At 37.0% G+C, this 22566-nt stretch overlaps 1 protein-coding gene across 1 annotated transcript in view; it reads right to left on the bottom strand.

The window, feature by feature from the left end:
- The window catches only part of lamc1 (laminin, gamma 1), a 179385-nt gene that overhangs the window by 59283 nt on the left and 97536 nt on the right, over window positions 1-22566 (bottom strand). The window contains exon 2 of the mRNA XM_028811341.2: window positions 20901-21205. Within this exon, the coding sequence (XP_028667174.1) occupies window positions 20901-21205 (305 nt within the window). The remainder of the gene's footprint in view (window positions 1-20900; window positions 21206-22566) is intronic.

The following is a 22566-nucleotide window of genomic DNA, read 5'->3' as shown; positions in this document are numbered from 1 at the left end:
CAATAGTTAATATCACTATATTTAAAACTTAAGAATGAGAGTCCTTTTTTTAATTTTTGCTTTTTCCTAGGAGAGGGAATATCAACTTAAAACTCAGCCGTATTTGTAAATACCAAGCCATATTAAAGTTTAAAGACTGATTTAAAATGAAACATCAGGAATATTTAGATAATGTTATAGACACAACGTTATAATAATTGATAATGCTTAGTTAACTCTCTGGAATGAAAAACATTTTAACAGTAGTGAAAAAATGTTAATGTACACCAATAGATTTTGAAGTAATGAGTCATCTTTGTAAGTCCAAGGCACAACCTGCATAGGAAAACATTTTTCATAACAATGTATCAATAAAAAAAAATTGATAAGAAAAGCTAAGCTTTGTCCAATCTCATTTTATATACTTGAAACAAATATAAAAAGAGTAAAATAAGGAAGAGTTTAGAAAATAAATTTCATAGAAGAGGTATAGCGAACTTTGAAGAATGCAGAAACTGCAATAGATAGGATATTTGAAAACTTCCCAATTAAAGTCTAAACAAATTACATTTATATGAAATCTGCACATTCAAGATGACTTTTTTCATTGGTATTCAGATACTTGATGCTCACATTCATACCCGCTTTCGACGTTCTAAAATGATTTTAAAAAAGCGGCTAAAATCCATGAGTGTATTGAAACCTACATGATCATTTTTTCTGTTTTCAGATATAAATACTCTAGACTAACATCTCTGTAGAGACTGGTTTTCTTTGAGCTGATTAAACAGACCAAACACTTACGTTTGCCAACTAAAGACCAAAAAAAAAAGAAAGAAAAAAAAAAACCCAAAACAACTTGGATGCTTCCAAAACTCCATATGAAATAAGGATAACTTTTGAAAATATTGTGGCAACTACCAAATAATATGCAAAAATACTATTTGCCATTGGAAAAAATGTTAAATATGGTTAACAAACAAACAAAAATGTTTAATTATAATTAGAGTTTACAATTTTTAGCCAACTTATAATTAATAAAAAGTTGCTGAAATTTAAAACACTGCAGTTCTAATTTCTAAAGTTTTACCCATTAAGCAGTTGCAATGTAGCATTAAAATTGTCACAGATTGATGGATACTATTTAACAAACAGATAGACAAAAAAAACTCAGAAATGTCTAAAACTTTGCATATACATTCACTGCTTGGAAAACGTATGTCAAGCCATAACCTGCCCCTTCACCTCTTGGGGACCTTTTGTAAGTAACTAAATGTTCAATCATGTGCTCAAAGGAGAGTGACATCCTAATAAAAGGAACTGATCCCCTCTCTACAACACCTTTGGTTGTTGTATGCTTGAAAAAAAAAAAAAAAAATCATCCTACTCATTAAAAGATTTATACAAGTTAAAAACCTCAGCTCCTCTGCAGGACATACTCATCTTGTGGCAAGGCAAAGAACGTTTAAATTACAAAAAGGACAGTACTATGAAAACAGAACAATTTTTGTATTAGTCACTGTTCATGCTACATGTGAAACCCTGATTTAGTTTTACTTTCCGGTCTGCAATGTAAAACGGATACAACAACGAAAGAAAAAGGCTATGAATTACAAAGCAATCATAGTTATAATTATTTTGAAATCTAAATGGAAATGTGGATCTCTTTAACAATATTCACCATTCCCACACCTACTATACATGGCTTAAGAAATTACAGTTTGCCTTAATATCAGTCCATGTTCTTTTCATTAAGAACTTTAAGCACTGTCATCTGTTTGTAATGAGATAGGGTTTATCACATCAGGAACATCTGAAACAAATTAAAAAATGTTGCTCAATCACTTAACACACAAAATATGCTTAAACAAAAGTCTGTTCAAGGAAACAAGAAAAATATTGGCATTTCTAAAGATTTACTGATGGCTGAACACTACACAGAACAGGAGTTGAACCACAGTAGTAAGCAGACCATGAAAACTTGACAGATATGAAAAAGAAAACTTGTTTAAACTAAAAACAGTTTATCCAAAATACTAGACCTGATCGTCAGTTTAAAACATTAAGAAATACTTTTACATATTTTCATTTTTGGAAAATAACCTAGAACAAAAACAATTATGAATTTTGCTCTCTGCCTTCTGTTTGTACTGTACTATAACAGCCCACTAGCTCTGACCTGACAATTCTACTTTTTTATTTGATACTTATGATGATGCCTATTTTTATACTGCTTTTACAGTTTCCAGTAATGTTTTGCAAAGAATCGTTTGTTGATCGTACCTAGACAGACAAAAATAGTACCTTATTTGCCCCAACGGGGAAAGTTATCTTTTTAAAAAGCACAATAAATGAAATATAAAATTATTATAACAAACAATAACTCTTCTCAAATACACACCAGAATTACCAAAAATAGAGAAAACTTGGCTAATAACATAGCAGCAGGAAGGCACTTATCATGACTTACAAACCAGAGCGCACATTAAGATCTCAAGATGCCGGCCTGCATATGATTCCAAGGATTAATAAAATAACAGTGGGAGGTCGAGCTTTTAGTTACAGGGCCCCTAAACTAGGGAATGGTCTGCCTGCTACTGTAAGAGATGCCCCATCGGTCTCAGCTTTTAAATCCCAGCTGAAGACTCACTACTTCAGTTTAGCATATCCTGACTAGAGCAGCTGATTAACTGTACAGACCTCATCTCTGTTGTTAGTCATTAGCACTAAAACATACGTAAGTAACATGATAGTTAGAATTTGTTACTAACCCTCACCTATTCTGTTTCTCTTCTCGGTACTCAAATGTGACACTTGGTGCCATGGCCCACCTGCCAAGTTGTTTTGCCTGCCTAAGGTAAAGTCATCCCTGATGGAGGATTGCAGGAATCGTGGGATAGAGGGGTCCTTTCATCAGATTGGCTGGCCCAGTGCGGTTTCAGCTGTGGAATGGCCAAATGGGGGAGGCAGCTTGATGGCTGAGGTCTCCAGAACTCTAAACAAATCCAAATCATATTATGTGATATCATCTACTGTTAAATTCTGGTCCGTACTTGTAAAATTTTTATACTGCATTGAGGATTTGTTCTGTTCTGTGTATTGTATTGTATTGCCCCCCCTTCTTTTTGACACCCACTGCACGCCCAACCTACCTGGAAAGGGGTCTCTTTTTGAACTGCCTTTTCCAAGGTTTCCTCCATTTTTTTCCCTACAAGGGTTTTTTTGGGATTTTTTCCTTATCTTCTTAGAGAGTCAAGGGTGGGTGGCAGTCAAGAGGCAGGGCCTGTTAAAGCCCATTGCGGCACTTCTTGTGTGATTTTGGGCTATACAAAAATAAATTGTATTGTATTGTATAGGGGAAATACATACCCATGAAGGAAAGCACTACACTGACAGGGACAGACTACCTCTTTATGTCAGCGGTGAGACTACTGGGGCCAAAAGGACTTGTCTTATAAAAGCTATGTCCTAAATGGAAAACATCCAAAAGAATCTGAATAGAAAAGAATGAATGCAAGACCAAGATCCTTAGTAGGCACAAGGTCCTTAGAAATAAAAGGTAAGACCTTTTGCCTTTTTAAGACTAAAGCCATGGAAAGCTGAGGTCACTACTTGTTAGTCTAGCTGTAAGACAGCAGAGTCCTAACTTGCTTCAGCAGGGCCGTGTTTCCCTTTTATATTATATAGCCAAACAGAGGTGGAGGAATACTGGAAATTACTAGAGGGTGCTATAAGGTTTACATCCCAATAGCCAAAGAGTCACCCAAATTGTTGAAATAGATCACATGACTTGCAAAGAACTGATTCTAGGTTTAAAGCAACTACAGTCTTTAGATATCCAGGGTTCCGAAGGCAGTGGAATAGAGAGAGAAAGGTTAGAATCATGTGCTGATTCAGTGTGTTGCAGTGGAATAGCGGACAAAGAACACTTCTTGGCTGGAGGAAAAGCCTAGATTCAAGACAGGACAGGAAACAAACGCAAGTTTTCTTTTGTATACATCTAATACAGCTAGTTTCTTTCTTTTTTTTTTTGAAAGTTCCAAGTTTTTACCTACTGTCAAACCCTTGCTAGAAAAAAAAAAACTCTTTGAGAAACCTGTTTCTTGGCATTATTTATGCCTTTCAACATCCATAAAATGAAGAAGAAATAGATTTCATACTGCTCTAATAAGAGTAACAAATGTGTGCAATCTACTTGCTTTTAATAAAAAAATAAGGTACAGGTGTTCAAAGAGGTGCATTTTATATTATTGCACGTTTGCTGAAGCTTCCCACATATGTATTCACACATTGTGTGATTATAGCCACAGCTGGTATCAATCAAAGCCCTTTTAATCATAAAAAGAAACAGGATATGGCTCTTATCATTCACTTCATATTTCACGTCTGTGACCAATGACTAAAACCCTAATAACCCCTGACGCAGTGGGAAACAATATATCATAACATTTGTTCTCCTTCATCACTATAGTTCTGTTAAAAACTTCACCCCTATTAAAACAGCTAATCTTCCATCAGTATCTAAGCTTGCATGTATTTTAACTGCAATGAGGAGAATATATAGTATTTCTAGAATTTATCAACAAATTTCAAATTGTGCACCTCTAGAAGATCTTAAGACAATAGCAAAGTGACCTATTGATCAATATCTCAGACCAGGAATGGAATGGAGTGCATTCATAATATACACCGGAGATCATCAAATGGCACCTTCCTTGGCTAAATACAGCATGCATGCAATTTTTCCCTGGACCCAGGTCTTTCTCCTCCAACACATTTTTTTTTTCAGTTACTGTATATTAAAATTATGTAGAATTCATAAAAGTCAGGCATCAATAATAATAATAAAAAAAAAAAAAATCAGATGCATGCTGAGACTTTCAAATCATAGGCCGCTCAAGTGAAGTTAACAAGACAAGTAAGTTGCTGGAAAACATTTATAATGCAATTAAAGAATTCAGTCCAGGTCTGCTACTTTGATCATATAACACTTGGATTTCAGCATGGGATTGCAGGTGCAACATTTAAAAATCCCCCTTGACTTATAATTAAAATCATGCTGTTCTTTCCAGGAAAAAAAGCATTTTGTTGTTGCTACAGTTATCCTATTATGAATTAGTTCAAATATAAAAATACAGTGCCATCACAGACAGTATTCGGACACCACCACATTTTATACATTATTTTGCAGCTTTATGTTAAAATCATTTAAGTTAACTTTTCCCCATCATGAAGCAACACTCAATACCCAAGAATGACCAAAAAAAAAAATTAAGAAATTTCTGTAAAATAAAATAAAGTAAAAAAAAAAAAAACAAATATCCCATTAACACAAATATTTCAACCCCTTACTCAGTACTTCACTGAAGTACCTTTGGCAGTGATTACAGCCTGAAGTGTTTTTGGGTATGATGCGACAAGCTTTGCACACCTGGATTTGAGGATTTTTTTTTTTAACTATTCTTTTCTGCAGATCCCCCTCAAGCACTGTCAAATTGAATGGGAACAGGTTGTGGAGAGCTATTTTCAGGTCTCTCCAGAGATGTTCGATTGGGTGCAAGTCGGGCAACTCAAGAACTTTGACAGAGATGACCTTAAGTAGTGCTGGGCGGTATACCGGTTCATACCGAAAAACATTTTTTATTTTTGTTATGATATGGATTTTTCTCATACCGCAACACCGGTTTAAATAGCCTAAACAACGTTCAGAATGTGGCGCAGCGGAAAACTGTTTAAGTGGGGACCTTTTTCACTGCTGCACCTCTAAGCACACATGCAATGGGAGTACATGCGTTAGTGGAGGTATTGAACGGTGAAAATGGACAGAGAACATTCTGAAACTGAAGCTGCAGCAGATGATAAAGTTGAACATGATGACACAGAAGAACTTTTGCTGAAAAAAGGAGCTGTGTCAGTTGTCTGGAGATACTTTGGTTTTAAAAGGTCAGATGTGGACCATCATGTTAAAATCTGTGAGTACTGTTTCTATACTACTGGATAATACTGCAAGCCAAGTTGTACTTGTTTTATTTTTTATCAATACTGTGTAATGTACCTGGGTACTGTGTAATAGTGTGACGACATGTTGAATTTATTATTGACATTTCCACTTTAATCTCGATGCTTATGACGAGAATAAAGTCGACATGTTGACTTTATTCTCGTAATTTGTCATTAAAGTAGAACATTGTAAACTAAACTTCATCTTAAAATGAATATTTAATTTACTAGATTTTCTCAAACCCGTCATAAGTTACGTAGCACATTAAATGCTTTGGGTTAAGTGTTCCCCGAGCCACGTTAATCGCTATGTGCTTCTTAAACTAAATTTCCTCTTGCACTAAGAGGAGGCGCAGGAAGCGATCACCACACAGAATACATTAATTGCATGATATTCCTGCTCCCTGAACATTTAGAATGCTAAGATAAATACTTGATATCATTTTCATGATGAAATGCATTAATGCATGTATTAATCATGTTGGGGCATGGTGGCATGGAGGTTGCACTGCTACCTCGCAGCAAGAGGGTCCCGGGTGTTCCCTGCCTTGACTTTGCATGTTTTTCTGGTGGGTTTACTTGGCGTGCTTCAGTTTCCTTTCAAAGTCATGTAGGATGTGGGGTTTTGTTATGCTATACTGTATTGACCTTGCTAGTGTATGTGTTGCTCTTATTCACCCTGCGATGTGCTGGCAACCCGTTCAGAATTTGCACACAGTGCTTGCTGGGATGGACGCAACCCTGAATGGATGGCATAATTAAACATGTAAAACGAAGATTTTTTTAAAGTTCTGAACACTTCGTGGTCTAAGTTTATAACTAGTTTTAATTTCACAAAAACGTTTATCCTGTGGTGATTGGTTATGTGGAGAAAGAAAAAGGAAGGATAGGAACTGGGGGGTTGGTAAGTCAGACAGAGACAGCACAGGCACAATAAAGAAAGCCCGCTTAGAAGGACATCCATTGAATTCTGTGTTCGTGTCTCCAACCACCAGATCACGAACCCAACATTTACACAATAATTAAATTAAACCTGTGCGATACCCATTCATACATCCAGTTTTTTGGAGCCTCGTCACACCTGCCATAAAGTTCTCTACACTGAACGTAGACCTGGGGACCCCTTACTGCGAGGGAGCAGCACTACCGCCTCACTACCATGCATGTTTTAATACCTGCTTTAATGCATTTCATCATGAAAATGATATCAAGTATTTATCTTAGCATTTTAAATTTTCAGAGAGCAGGAATATCATGAAGTGAATGTATTCTGTGCGGCGATCGCTGCCTGCGCCTCCTCAATGCAGAGGAAGTCAGTTTAAGAAGCGCCTAGCGATTAACAACTGGGTCGGGCAGCACTTAACACAAAGCATTTAATGTGCTACATTAACTTATGACGGGGTTTGAGAAAATCTAGTAATTTAAACATTCGTTTTAAGAAGAAGTTTAGTTTACGACATTCTACTTTAATAATAAAATAAAACTGAGAATAAAGTGGAAATGTCGACTTTAATCACGATATATAGTTTTTTTTTCTTCACCGTGGCCCTAATACAATTCCATAGGGCTATACCACAAATAGTATTATAAATGCAAGTTGCAGTTTTATTATTTATGTATATAGCTTAGCTTGAAGCAAGGTCCATATTAATGCAGTTTGCCTTAATGATAGTTCAGTTGGTAAAGATGTCATCACCAAGTTGCACTTGTTTTTATTTTTATTTGGAGAAAACTGTGTAATGCACCTGGGCTTGAAGTCTTGAAGTATTATTACTAGAAGATGCACTATTTATTTTACTGTTATTTATTAGTTTAAATATTATGCAGTTTAATGACGGTAAAGTTGTTTAAAAAGTCACTTAAACGTGTCAGTGGTCAGAGATTGTTAATATTAACAGAAAGTGTAGTTGGTTTACAAAAAATATTTACTACTTATTCCTTTTCTAAGACATGTTCAGTGCAATACAACTTTTGACAAGCACCTCTGGATTTTTAAGTCTAAATGCCTCTTTGGATGGCCAAAGTTTGTCAAAATTTTAGTTTAAGTGGTTTGCAAAATTGTTCAATAAAAAGGTTCTATATTTTGACTGCAACTGCCATGCAATGTGATTCCTTCTCTTCATTAGTGCTCTCCCTCCTTGAAAACTATCCCTTTATGGGGCCTTGCAAACTGGTATTAATACTTGTGTGCACATTAAAATGTTTTTTTTTTGTACAATGTACAATTCTCATGACAGTGGAATAGGTTATTCTTAGCCAGTAATTGCAGCAGAAAATGTGGTTAACATCCATCCACTCATGCATGGGGAAAAAAATACCGTTGAATACAATGAAACCGGTATAATTTTGAAAAACACCATGATATAGAATTTTGGTCATACCGCCCAGCACTAACCTTAAGCCATTCATTTGTTGCCTTTGCTGTGTGCTTAGGGTCATAATCATGTTTGAATACGAACCTTCAGTCCAGTGGGCGGTCCAGAGGACTCTTGAGCAGGTTTTTGTTAATAAGACTTCTGTACTTTTCTCTGTTCAGCTTTCCCTCAACCCTGTCTAGTATCTCTGTCCCTGCCACCGAAAACACCCATAACATGATGTAATGTACAATATCATTTCAACAGTGAAGCGTGGTAGTGGCTGCAAGTGATGAACAGTACCTGGTTTCCTCTAGATGTCATACTTGGAACTAAACTGAAGTGTTTGACCTCAGTTCTATCAGGCCAGAGAATCTTGTTTCTCATAGTCTGTGAGTCATTTGGGGGCCTTTTTGCAAATCCAAAGCAGGCTTGCATGCATCATCTGCCAACTCTGCCATAAAACAGATTAGTGGGAGTGTTGCAGTGGTGGTTGTCCTTCTGGAAGTTTCTCCCATTTCCACACAAGTTCTCTAGAGTTTAGCCAAAGTGACCAACGGGTTCCTCACCTTTCTCCTATGATTACTCAGTTAGACAGGGCGCCAGTTTTAAGAAAAGTGATGATTGTTTCAAACTTGTTTCCATTTACGAATTATGATCTTGGAAACCAATGCTGCAGAAATGTTTTAGCCTTCCCCTGATTAGTGCCTTGACACAACCCTGTCTCTAAACTCTGCAGCCATTCCTTTGACCTCATGGCTTGGTTTTACTCTGACACACATTGTCAACTATGAAAAAAGTAAAGAGATCTAGATACTTTCTGAAGGCACTACAGAGAATTTGTATTTGCTTTAGGAGGGTGATGGTGTGTTGTAATCACTTTAACTTGCATCACTATTTGGATGAGTAAGTTACAAATGACAAAAAAAACAAAAAACTTTTTAATGCAGCACTGTGAATAAACCTGCCAAATTAATTAAGGCTTTAACTATCCATTTATTTTCTAACTGGCTTATCTGTAACTTTAGCTATTGTACAAATGTGGCAAAATGAACTGCTACATATGTCCACTGCAAAATAACAAAAAACTATTCAGTGTTTCAAAACATCCAAATTCATGTAGCTCGGCTCATAATTGAACCATGAGGCAGACAACTCTGATGATAAAAGCTCAAAAATGTTAACTTGAGTACACAATCGTAGAGATGCATGGTTAACATCAGTGCATCAGTGACTAAACATGACAAACAGGCTACAACGAATAGCCTGTCTGCCAAAATATCATTGGTGCCAGTCTGCCCGCCTTACAGGACCTGTACTATTCTAGAGTTATGAAGCTGACAAAAGAAAATCATTACCAACCGCTCACATCCAGGCCACAACATTTTTGAACTTCTTCTATCAGCTAGGCATTACAGATTAATATAAACCAAAACAAGTAGATATAAGAGCATTTTTGTCCCCACAGGCTATCAAGCACACAAATGGTTAATTCAGCTTAATCAGGGTGGACATCACACTCCCCAGGGTGTTGCAGTACTGCTTATGTATTGTTAATATTTGTTTTTCAGTAGTTTTTGCACTCTGCAATTTTTATGCATACAGTATATACATTTACATTCTCTGTCTTTTTTTAATCTCAGGTGTGTGATTAACAGTTGTGTATACAGTATGTCAATTATGTAACATACTTGGGATAGTCACCAGAACCAGAAATAAATGTGATTCTGATTAAGGCTATGTAAACAGCAAATTTCAATCTAAAATTTGACAAATTAATACGGGAGCTAAGTCTGGCTTAGTACAAAGCAATAGCACATCTTATTACTAGAGTTCAGCACCCTGAATACCTCACATTCTGTTTAACCAGAATTATGAAACTGCACATTAATCTTTAAATGACAAGTTTTGACTTCCCAGGAAAAGCACAAAGTTGCAAGAAATTTTAAAAAAATTAGAACATTTCTAGTTCAAAATTTCTCAACAGGTGCTTTAAAAGCCAATACCAATTACAGAAATCATGTTACTATAATTGGCGGATTCCGATGCGTTTTTTTTTTAACCTTTAACCAATAATATATATATTACCTTTACCAATTTAAAATATATAAGATCCTGCATAACTAGCTGTGTAGAAGCTTTATGTATATACTGAAGTGTTATTATTATTATTATTTTTTTTATACAAAATAAAATTCTGTAGGATTATAAAAAATACATATAAATGAATGAAATCAGCTGATAATACATAATTTCATAAACTAGTAAAACGTACATAATATATTCATCCATAATACATAAGGTATAAAAGAAAATGAAATGCTAGCCAATTACTAGTTGTTTCAGGTTATTCATTTACTTTCTTTAATTAAAAATCAAATGTCTGTCTTCTCACTCTCCTAAAGTCTGCCAGGCTGCGTTTTGTTTACAAGATGTTCTGGAAGCAACATTACAGGTGTACCTCAAGTACTGTAATACATTGCATAAAGAAGCTCAAGAACTAAATTGCAGTACAACTTAAAGTAGATGCCAAAAAAATCTGTTTTTTAAAATCATCCAATTTACTAATTACCAGTTGAGTCATTTGGAGTGAAAAATTGACAGATTTACAGTAGATCCTTGCCTGATCAAATACAGCACGACTATTTAGCAAAATTAAAACATCAGGAGTTTGTTAAAAATTTGAAATCATTTGATTATTCAATTTAAATATTATGCTTCATTAAGTGCTATTAGAGGAAATTAGCTAACGTTTCCTCCATATACTGAGGCAAGCATAAATCACATAGCAACATACAGTGCATCGGGAAAGTATTCAGAGCGCATCACTTTTTCTACATTTTGTTATGTTACAGCCTTATTCCAAAATGGATTAAATTCATTTTTTTCCTCAGAATTCTACACACAACACCCCATAATGACAACGTGAAAAAAGTTTACTTGAGGTTTTTGCAAATTTATTAAAAATAAAAAACTGAGAAATCCCATGTACATAAGTATTCACAGCCTTTGCTCAATACTTTGTCGATGCACCTTTGGCAGCAATTACAGCCTCAAGTCTTTTTGAATATGATGCCACAAGCTTGGCACACCTATCCTTGGCCAGTTTTGCCCATTCCTCTTTGCAGCACCTCTCAAGCTCCATCAGGTTGGATGGGAAGTGTCGGTGCACAGCCATTTTAAGATCTCTCCAGAGATGTTCAATCGGATTCAAGTCTGGGCTCTGGCTGGGCCACTCAAGGACATTCACAGAGTTGTCCTGAAGCCACTCCTTTGATATCTTGGCTGTGTGCTTAGGGTCGTTGTCCTGCTGAAAGATGAACCATCGCCCCAGTCTGAGGTCAAGAGCGCTCTGGAGCAGGTTTTCATCCAGGATGTCTCTGTACATTGCTGCAGTCATCTTTCCCTTTATCCTGACTAGTCTCCCAGTCCCTGCCGCTGAAAAACATCCCCACAGCATGATGCTGCTACCACCATGCTTCACTGTAGGGATGGTATTGGCCTGGTGATGAGCGGTGCCTGGTTTCCTCCAAACATGATGCCTGGCATTCACACCAAAGAGTTCAATCTTTGTCTCATCAGACCCGAGAATTTTCTTTCTCATGGTCTGAGAGTCCTTCAGGTGCCTTTTGGCAAACTCCAGGCGGGCTGCCATGTGCCTTTTACTAAGGAGTGGCTTCCGTCTGGCCACTCTACCATACAGGCCTGATTGGTGGATTGCTGCAGAGATGGTTGTCCTTCTGGAAGGTTCTCCTCTCTCCACAGAGGACCTCTGGAGCTCTGACAGAGTGACCATTGGGTTCTTGGTCACCTCCCTGACTAAGGCCCTTCTCCCCCGATCACTCAGTTTAGATGGCCGGCCAGCTCTAGGAAGAGTCCTGGTGGTTTCGAACTTCTTCCACTTACGGATGATGGAGGTCACTGTGCTCATTGGGACCTTCAAAGCAGCAAAAATTTTTCTGTAAGCTTCCCCAGATATGTGCCTCGAGACAATCCTGTCTCGGAGGTCTACAGACAATTCCTTTGACTTCATGCTTGGTTTGCGCTCTGACATGAACTGTCAACTGTGGGACCTTATATAGACAGGTGTGTGCCTTTCCATTTCATGTCCAATCTACTGAATTTACCACAGGTGGACTCCATTTAAGCTGCAGAAACATCTCAAGGATGATCAGGGGAAACAGGATGCACCTGAGCTCAATTTTGAGCTTTCATGGCAAAGGCTGTGAACACTTATGTACATGTGCTTTCTCAATTTTTTTTATTTTTTAATAAATTTGCAAAAATCTCAAGTAAACTTTTTTCACGTTGTCATTATGGGGTGTTGTGTGTAGAATTATGAGGAAAAAAATGAATTTAATCCATTTTGGAATAAGGCTGTAACAAAATGTGGAAAAAGTGATATGCTGTGAATACTTTCTGGATGCACTGTAGGTCATAAACCTGGCAAAACTGATTTTCTGCTAAAGTGCTTTAAAAATGTTGTTATAAAGCCAGTTTTAAAGAGCTTGTGTAAATGAAAATATTCTGAATAACCTTGGTAGTCATCAATTTGTTTGGCTTTTTCAACATTTTATGGTATTGGTTTTAAGAAGTGTTTATTTTTCAGTTAATGGGAAGAAAATCTAAGTTAATAAATTTGGTATATGCATATTAAAAGATAGTTTATGATGATCATGTTATTCTATAAACCCTATAGTGAAATTACCTGCAAGTATATATAGCTAACATTCTTCACCTAGTTCAAGGTCATGAAGATTATCTTGGCAGCACCAGTCCATCAAATGGTACACATTTAAAATTGCCAATTAAGAAAACATGTGTCTTTGGAATGTGGGAGCAAATCTTAGGTACCCAAAGAACATTGCAACATGGGTAGCAATGGGGTGGATATTCAAACCCAGCACTAGCACCACCCAAACCCAATTTACCAACATATTAGTCTGGTTTAAAGAAAAAAAAGAAAAAATACAGTATCACCCATGTTTGCCACTGTATCAAGATGCATTAAAGCATAACATACTGTTACATATGTAAGCTTTCCTTTTACTGGATAGGATAAATGAAGTGACTAGAATTTATCAAGCTTATTAAGCTTGTTTAATTTTACAGATAGTATAATGTGTGACTAAAATAAACAGTGAAAAAAGCAAACACTCCTGCTAACTGCCTGTTGCATACAAGATGCAATTTTCTAGTCTATTGTTAGTAAGTTCTAACAGCATCCCTAAAACATTAAAATTGGCATGGTGCTGCCTGTCTATTAGATACCCCCTGGCGACATTTATTCTGAGAGGATATCAGAGTTTGGTATAAATAGAAGATTGCCACTGGAAAAATGCAGCAAACAGATATACAGAAGAAAGGCTAAATTTAAAATTCAAGACATGCAGCAACCTTCTATTTATTTTCTATAAGCAATGTGAAATTGGTAAGCAGAAGTAAAATGTCAGAGAACATAACTGCAATACCTGAATTATTAGTGTCTGATAAGATTAGATTATAATAGTTCTGTAAACATAAAAAATAATGTAAAACATGAAACTAACTGGTGTTTCAAAGTAATGAAGCAAAAAAAAAAAAATCCAATTTACAAAGTTTGACTAAACAGTCGTGTCAGATAAAAATAGGTTTCTGAAAGAGGAATATTTAGCTGTTTTTTTCTTTTATTCAGATTTGCTGGAGTCTTCATTTAATGCAAACTAATCTATAACAAAACAAAATTACAATGTACAGGTTATTGTGAAGACAAAGCAAACAAATTATATTTAAAGTAGGGGCACCTTTATGTGTTCATGTAATGATGTGTTCATTCAGTGCATTTACATACACTTTAATAACCTGATTATTCACAGAAAACTGGCTTCTGTAAACGCAATGTAAACTTATTCTGGTTAGGGAAAGTGGGTTATTGGTCTCTGATGAACCAGGTTAACACATTTAGATTTATGTTTAGGCTATTCTTAATGCAGGCTGATGCCAGATATAGTAAATAAATCTTATTTTTAGTAATGTGTATGGTCTCCATTTAGTGTTGTCAAATTTGGATTTTTTTTCAATACACATGTATTCTGAACTTTTGAAACAGATCCAATACTCCTTGACTGTAGTGTCCATCCTATCCATCGCATAGGCACTTTCCTGATCACAAGTTTTTTTGACAAAGAATGCAACTCTGTTCCTCATACGAGTGATAGACATTACAATTCGCTTTACTGATTCAATTCTTTAAAAATGTAAGAATGTGTAAAAGTATATTGAAATGTAGGTAGTTTCAAATTTTTCTTATTGTTCAGTCTAAATAGTCTTTGGACATAGGGCCCATTCACATCTAAGCGTTCTTTAGCACTAGACCGAAACGCTCCTAAACTGTTTGAAAAGCTGCTGGTTATTGTTTTCAGTTATACTTTTCTCAAGTGTTTGAGCAGCGAGCATTTAAAAAAACTGTTGTATGCAGCAATTTTCAATCATTTTATGCCAAACACTTGTTCCATTGATATCAATGGTGCTGGTAAAAGAAAACAAAACAGCATTTTATAAACGTTTTTACAGGAAGTCAGTGTCTCTTCCTGGATGAAGTAGCTCATTGAAACTAGAGAAAAAAAATGGCAGTATTGTCGTGCATGCGCATGCATCAGTCTTCTAGTAACAGCTATTGAAGGACAGATTAAGATATGTTACTTGCAACCAAGTGACAAGAATTTACCAAAATTATACATACACATTTAGTTTTAATCAGGGTAAAGTTTAGTACTGATGTTATAAGAAAGAGAAAGAATAGTAGCACAGAGCTCTTCCTTACAGCGCCATATGGTATTTGCACATGCCCATGAATTTCTGGCTTGATCTGAATTCCCAAGTCAACACCGGCTGCTATGCTGCAAGAACACTCCATTTCAAAATATCTTCAGCAAATAACTGGTTTAAAACTAAACAGATACTTTACTAAAGCACTTCTGTTACCGGACTGCACACAGCCTACTCTTTTCTGCTTGGCTGAGCCCAGAAAATGAGTGGCGCACTGTATACCACATAAATCATCTTCCGTTACATCCGGTGCTGCTGCAAAAGTCACTAGCTCCCTGTGACCCTAAACAGATTATATTTACGCCTCAGCACAAGAAGGATTAAATGAATATGAATACAATGTATGTTCAATTATTTTGAGTTGATTACAGGGAGCATGATAACCCCTTCCCCAAGTAGCTGTCACTAGACAACTGAATCACGCAATGATTTTTTTTTTCCATTTATATCAATACTTACATGCTTATCAACACCCATGTGTAATCCTGGAATTTTTCAGGATGAAGCTTGCATTTACAGAGTCCAGAATTGTCCTATCTACTTCCTTTTGCTACAGAACAAGGTGAACCCAATATACTCACTCATGATGCTGTCGACACCAGCTCTTCATTACTGTGATTGGCAGAATTAAAAGTACTAAATTCACAGAAGACATTCTGGAAACACGACAATCACCTCATTACACAACAATATCTCACAACCTACAAAATTGACATTTCCATCATATCTTCCCTGCAAAATGCTTCTTTGAAAATGCTGAGAAAATGCTTGAAAAACACATAAAGCGCCTGAAAGTCAGCCCAGAAAAAGCCTGAAATACATTTGAAAAACATGTGCAAATTGCCATAAAAATCTTGAAAATGCTAAACAAACACTTGAAATTTACAGTGCCTTAAGGGTACATGGGCCCAAAGTGATTAAATATGCACATCAAAAATGTAGAAGACTTGATTAACCATTATGTTTATAAAAGAAAGCACTGCTTTACTTGTATTACTTGCACTTTAACTTGTGAATATGACTACATTAGAGGAATTCCCTCAAGAAGAACCTATTTACTAGGGCTGCACGATAACAGAAAAAATGATTATCACGATTATTTTGCTCAAAATTTTTATCACGATTAATGACGACGATTATTCCTTTGGTAAATGAAGTCTGTGACCAAAGCAGTGTAGCCTCGGCCAGTTATTCACAGATGCTGCCCTAATCATATTAGCTGCGTTGTCCGTTGTGATGCACACAAGTCTTTCTTCCACCAAGCCCCAAGCGGACATCGCTTCTTTGAGGCCCACTGCAATAAACTCCGCTGTATGGTCTTGTGGGAAAAACGAAGTTTGCAAAAGCTTGCTTTTCATCTCAAACTCGCTGTCAATAAAATTAACTGTCAAGCTCAAATACGGTTCCGCAGTTCTGCTTGACCATAAGTCGGTCGTGGCAGCAAAATATTCAAGGCTGAGCCTGAGAATTTCTCTTTCTATTTCTTTTCGGCATTTCGCATACAGCGAGGGCAGCGCAACATTGGAAAAATGGTTGCGTGAGGGAATGCTATATCTTTCATCAAGTGTTGCGATCATTTTTTTAAACCCCTCACTGCTCACGGTGGTTATTGGACACATATCCTTGGCTATATGGTACGTGATCGCCTCTGTTATTTCCCGGTGTCTTTGCGAGCTAGGCAGATATGGTATTGCGTTGAACAATGTCCCTGATATTGTTGTCTGTGTTGTGGATGGCTGGTAATTTTTTGTTGTTGCTGTTTGTGCCTTCAGTCGGTGAAATTCTTGATGGTGTACTTTGTGGTGGCTTTTAAGGTGGTTGATGAGGTTTGTTGTGTTACCTTGGGACGTTTGGACGGAACAGGAGCAAAGTTTGCACAAGACTCGTACCTGATCAACATCACATTCCTCGAAATCGAAATAGTTCCAGACAACTGAGTATGACCCCTTTTTAGGAACTAACGATCGCACTTCTGCACCTTCCTCACATTGCTCCGCCATCATAGGTTTATTCTGACTGACTGTTATTGCTGCTATTGACTTCTACTGCTTCAGAAAGCGCTTGCAATCTAGACGCAGTAACGTCATAGTGACGCAGTCCAATCCGTAAACTCAGCCCATAAAAAACAGTTTGGTCTTTATACTGTAAAATCGCGACGATATTTATTAACTGATCGTGGGTCATAAATATCGTTATCATGAGAAAAAAAAGATTAATCGTGCAGCCCTACTATTTACCTTTATACAGATTATCTTTTTTTAATAAAAATTCAAAAAATAAATAAAGTTTGAATATCCAGTTGTGTGTGCATTTCCCCAATTGTGGTATTCAAAGTTATATCAGATATCAATACTTTAAATAGTATTCTATCAAACTTGGGAATTTCAGTATCGTGACAGAACTTCTGCGTTTTTTCCCCCATTTGATTCTGGGGTTCGTGAGGGGTGTGTTCTTGCTCCTACTCTGTTCAGTGTTTGCATGGACTGGGTGTTAGTGAGGGTGGTAGGGTCCAGTATCTGTTGGTGAAGAAAGATTCACCAATCTTGCCTCTGCCGACGATGCTGTGATCTTTGCGAAGTTAATGGAGGCTCTAATCGGGGCTCTCAAGAGACTGAGTGAGGACTTTGAGTGTCTAAGCTTGCAACTGTCCGGGATAAAAACCAAGATCAAGGCCTTTAATGACCTCATCTGTCTGAGGAGAGTGTCGACCTCATCAAGAAGTTTACTTACCTCGGCAGCGACATTCATTTCTATGGCTACTCTTCCTATGAAATCAGTAGACAGATTGAGAATAGCATGGGATTGCTGGAAAGAGGTGTGTGGCTCTTCTGATATTCTCTGCAAAAGGACGAAAGCCCCAAGTCTTTAGAGTCCTGGGGCCTCATGCTTAACGCCGTGCGTAGAATTCACACTAAAACATGGGATAAGGGCAAAAACGGAAATGTGCGTACGCACAAAAAAATCCAGAAGCATAAATCTATGCAAACGCCAACTTCCACATTCTTCCGCTCCATAAATCCCAGTCAGCGTGAAAAGTAATGCATGTGCACGCTCCTGCTGCCCCACCCCAACTCCTCCCAGAATTATGCCTCTTTGAATATGCAAATCAATATAAATAGCCCTTAAGCTCAGCGTTCTGTGAAAATGCAATGTCAAAAGCACCGGGGAAAATAGAAGAATTTCAGCGAATACCAAGTGGAGGCAAGGAAAAACGTACTATTTGTTGGCTTAAACAGTGATATAAACAACAAAAGGAAGTTGATTGAGTGACAGAGTGTCGGAGAAACTCGACAGCTCAAGTTCACAAAGTCTCACAGTGCCCCAAAATAAAAAAAGAAGTTGTCAGATATCAGTTGCCGTGAAAAGGCGAGTCGTAGCCCACCGTCTGAGTGTCATATGAAAGCTTATTAGGGTATAAAGAAAAAAAAAAATAGGTAGACAGTGAGAAAAAAGCTCGAAATGTCAACTTTAACCTCGAAATTTCTACTTTAATCATGTAGTTTACTTTGTCATTAAAGTAGATCATAAACATCTTTAAATCATTTAATTTACTAGTTCCCCAAATACCATCGTAACTAAATTAGCACGTTAAATGCTTTTTGTATATGCTCTGTGTGTGTGAATCACTACGTGCTTCTTAAACGGGCTTTCTCTTCCTCCGACAGGACACAGAATTCATTACATTCGTGATATTACAGCTCTCTACATAATTAAAATACTGAGATGTATACTTGATATTTTTATGATGAAAGGAGTTAAAGCATGTTATTAAACACGGGAATACGGTGGTGCACTGATAATGACGAGCTGGTGCCCTGTCCAGAGATTGTTCCTGCCTCACGCAAGATGCTTGCAGCGCCATGCATGACCTTCGATGAAATAATCTGTTGCAGCTGTACTGTCTCTTTCAAATGTACTAACCTCCAATTCCTGTCCTTCCTTTTCTTTCTCCAAGTAAACAAATCGGCACACAATCAGCTCTGTAATAGACGTTAAGCCACCTGGAAGCTTAGAACGCTGATTCTTCAAAACTTTTAAGGAACACTGAAATATCTTCGTAGTACAGGTTTAATTATTCTATCCATCTATCCTTCCAGTGTCGCACCAGCCCCAGCAAGAATACAGCGTGAGGCAGGAACAATCTCTGAACTAGCTAGCGCTGCGACACCGTGTCCTCACATGTTTAATTATTAACAATATAGATTATTTAAATTATGTTAACATTTTATCTGTATAATGTAATAAACATTTTGCTGCATTTCATCTTAAAAATGATATCGTCATCATATGTAAATATGCGCTTTATAAAGTGGCGTAGGTTGTGCAATATTAGAACTGTGTTGCAAGTTTACAGTGTGGTAATTATACTAATAAGTACAAACAGTTCTACAAGGAGCACTTGATGGACTGATTGATTGTGTTTATAGTTCTTGGGATGAAACTGTTTCTGAGCCGCAAGGTCGGTACAGGAAAGGCTCTGAAGTGTTTGCCATAAGAGCAGTTCAAATAGGCAGCATGGCTGAGGCAGCGTGTGCTTGCTGCTGTGTACCGATGATTCTCTTTCCGATCAGCTGCTGTAGAGCTGTGATTCCACACTCAGATACAGTGATATAAACACTCCGAGTGGTGCAGGGAGAGTAATATGGAAAAAGATGATCGGGAGCAGCTGGCAGAAGAAGAAGAAGAAGGTGCAGTGAGAGTAACAACGCTAAAGCAGCTATGGTATTTGGAATAGTTTGGCCATTCTGTGGACCATTATATTGTTACAGGTTAATTACAATCAGATGCCTTAAACTAATAAACAATATGCAGCTAATTTCAGTGCATTTGATAAAGCTGTGTCAGGGATGTGGATCTAAAAAAGAAAGGGAAACCACACTGGAACAAAAGCACTGCTTTGACGCTGGGTGCTGGCAGTTTGCAAAACTGAGCGGAAAACTTGCGTACACCAGGGTTTGAGCTACCATGAAAATATGTGTGCCTTTATGCCAAGTTTAGGTTTTATACATCACGATTTGAGCGTGGAAACGGGAGTACGCAACATTTTTGTGCATACGCACCATTTATACATGAGGCCCCTGGTGATTCCTGTTTTGCTATACGGTTACGCAAAATGGATACTATCCAGTGACCAGAGACGAAGACTGACCTCACCTGATAGGCCTATTATGCATTTTATAATTTTTATCCAAAATTCTTTACCAACGATTTACAATTTACCTACAAAGATTAATTCAAGTTTAACTAAAAGACACAGCCAAACTTCCACACTGATGCCTAACAACTTTGCAGCATTATTTGAAATTTGTTACTTTGGTCCTGCTAACAAATAAACTACCCACACTATTCATGGTTGTCAAATAAAAATTTTGAAAGATTAAATAAATAAAAGCAACATACATCATACTTGTTCACTGTTACGAATTCATTTATTTATTCATTCATTCAATGTACTTGAATAGTTTAAATTAACATGACCCATGAATTTTGAGCAGTTTGTAGCACCTCTTAAATACTACATTTTTACTAGTATTTATTAAAATAGACATGATGCTGGATAGAAGTAGATGTGGAATAGGCACATAGTTTTCCCACATAAAAATGAAAGTGAGTAGCAAGAACAATATAAAAACTTAGTCAAATGGGTAGGGAAAGAGGAAAAAAAAAATCAAAGATACATTAAAGCTGGTAACTAAATATTCCTGTGAAGGAGCATTAATCAAACAAAATAAAAGTATGAATGAAATATTTTTTTTTTACCTGCAATACAGGGCTGCTGTCAAAATTGTAGGCACTTGGCCGGCCTTCTAATGTGGAAAAAGCAACATTGCCTCCAGTGAGGGGAGAAATATCACTAAAATCATCAGTACAAAGAGCTTGTTGCTCATCCTCCCCAGTCCGGATGAATCCACGGTTTGGCTTTTGGTAAGTCTTCTCACATGAGCCACTGTAATACTGGTATGGAATCCATGGGCCATCTTCACTTGTGCGTTTGTAAATTGCAAAGCTCTCTGGTCGGCTGGTGTGAAACTTGAGTCGAACATAGGTGATGTCGAAAGACTTTCCTGAAACAAACAGAGGATCTATTAATTCATGTGCATTCCATTTACCACTTATAATTAACACCTCTTTTACTATTTTGTTGATTCGAGCTGTAACTACAAAGAGGACTATTTTCATTTATGTTAGGTAGAATGCCCAGGGGGGACTGGGCGGTCTCGTGGCCTGGAACCCCTACAGATTTTATTTTTTTCTCCAGCCATCTGGAGTTTTTTTTTTGTTTTTTCTGTCCACCCTGGCCATCGGACCTTACTCCTTTTCTATGTTAACTAATGTTATCTTATTTTAATTTTGTATTTTGTCTTTTACTTTTCTTTTCTTCATTATGTAAAGCACTTTGAGCTACTTTTTGTATGAAAATGTGCTACATAAATAAATGATGTTGTTGTTGTTGTTACTAATAGTATCATAATTTTATTAGTAGTAGTATTAACATACCATAAAATACTTTTTTTTTTTGCCAAATGTTAGCAGTTACACAATTTTAATGTGAACTGTAGATTTTATTATAGCTAATATGCTAGAAGATATTAACAGTGTTTTCACTGTATGACAGACTGACATTATCCATGCTTTGCTATAGCTTAAGCCAATAACTGTTCTAAAGCCAGGGCTAGACACTCAATGTTAAAAAATCTCAGCTTGCCTGACGGGGGCCCCTCTGCAGAATACAGCCACTGCAGCTTATCTGATAAGATGATCAATACCAGACCATGTAACATCAACGGACATCTCTCTAAGGAAAGAGCTAGACACATCCCAATTCTGCACAAAGGACTATAAATAAAGGATGAGTAACATTGATGGACAGAACTTGGCACCAGTGGTCAACCAAGAGGATGGGCTTATGTACATCCAAAAAAAACAATTTTAAGACCTCTATTCTCTCCTTTAAAAGCCCTTGTAAGCTCCTCAGTCAATCTCGCTGACTGACCTGGCCATAATGTCTGCGGTATAGCAAAGACCCCAGTGCTTATGGTGTGGCTGAAATGAAGTTGGAGCAATCCTTCTAATCCAAAAGAGGTAACCAAAGCTAGATTAGAAAAAATATATACCATCTATAAAAGGAGATGTACTAGGGGTGCCATTTGTCTAAACCTTACTAAGGTAGCAAAAGTCCAATCAGAGGAAAATTGTATAAGTAAAAGCCATATGCTCACCTTGCTAACAATGGGCTGACTGATCATGAGCTGACCCAGCAAGCATAACTTTGCAAGTAATCAATGACACTGTGTGTGTAAAACTCTCAAAGAGAAATTGCTGTACCTCCCGCAACTAGACAGTGAGACCAGATTGAAGGAGGGATCAAGCTTTTGAACAAAGAAAGAAAGCATGCTGAAGATTCCTCCACATGTCTGGAGAAAGC

This window comes from Erpetoichthys calabaricus, chromosome 10, assembly GCF_900747795.2.
Source record: "Erpetoichthys calabaricus chromosome 10, fErpCal1.3, whole genome shotgun sequence".
Classification (NCBI taxonomy): domain Eukaryota; kingdom Metazoa; phylum Chordata; class Cladistia; order Polypteriformes; family Polypteridae; genus Erpetoichthys; species Erpetoichthys calabaricus.
Note: the sequence above shows the minus strand (reverse complement) of the source record. Positions and strands in the feature narration are given on the sequence as shown.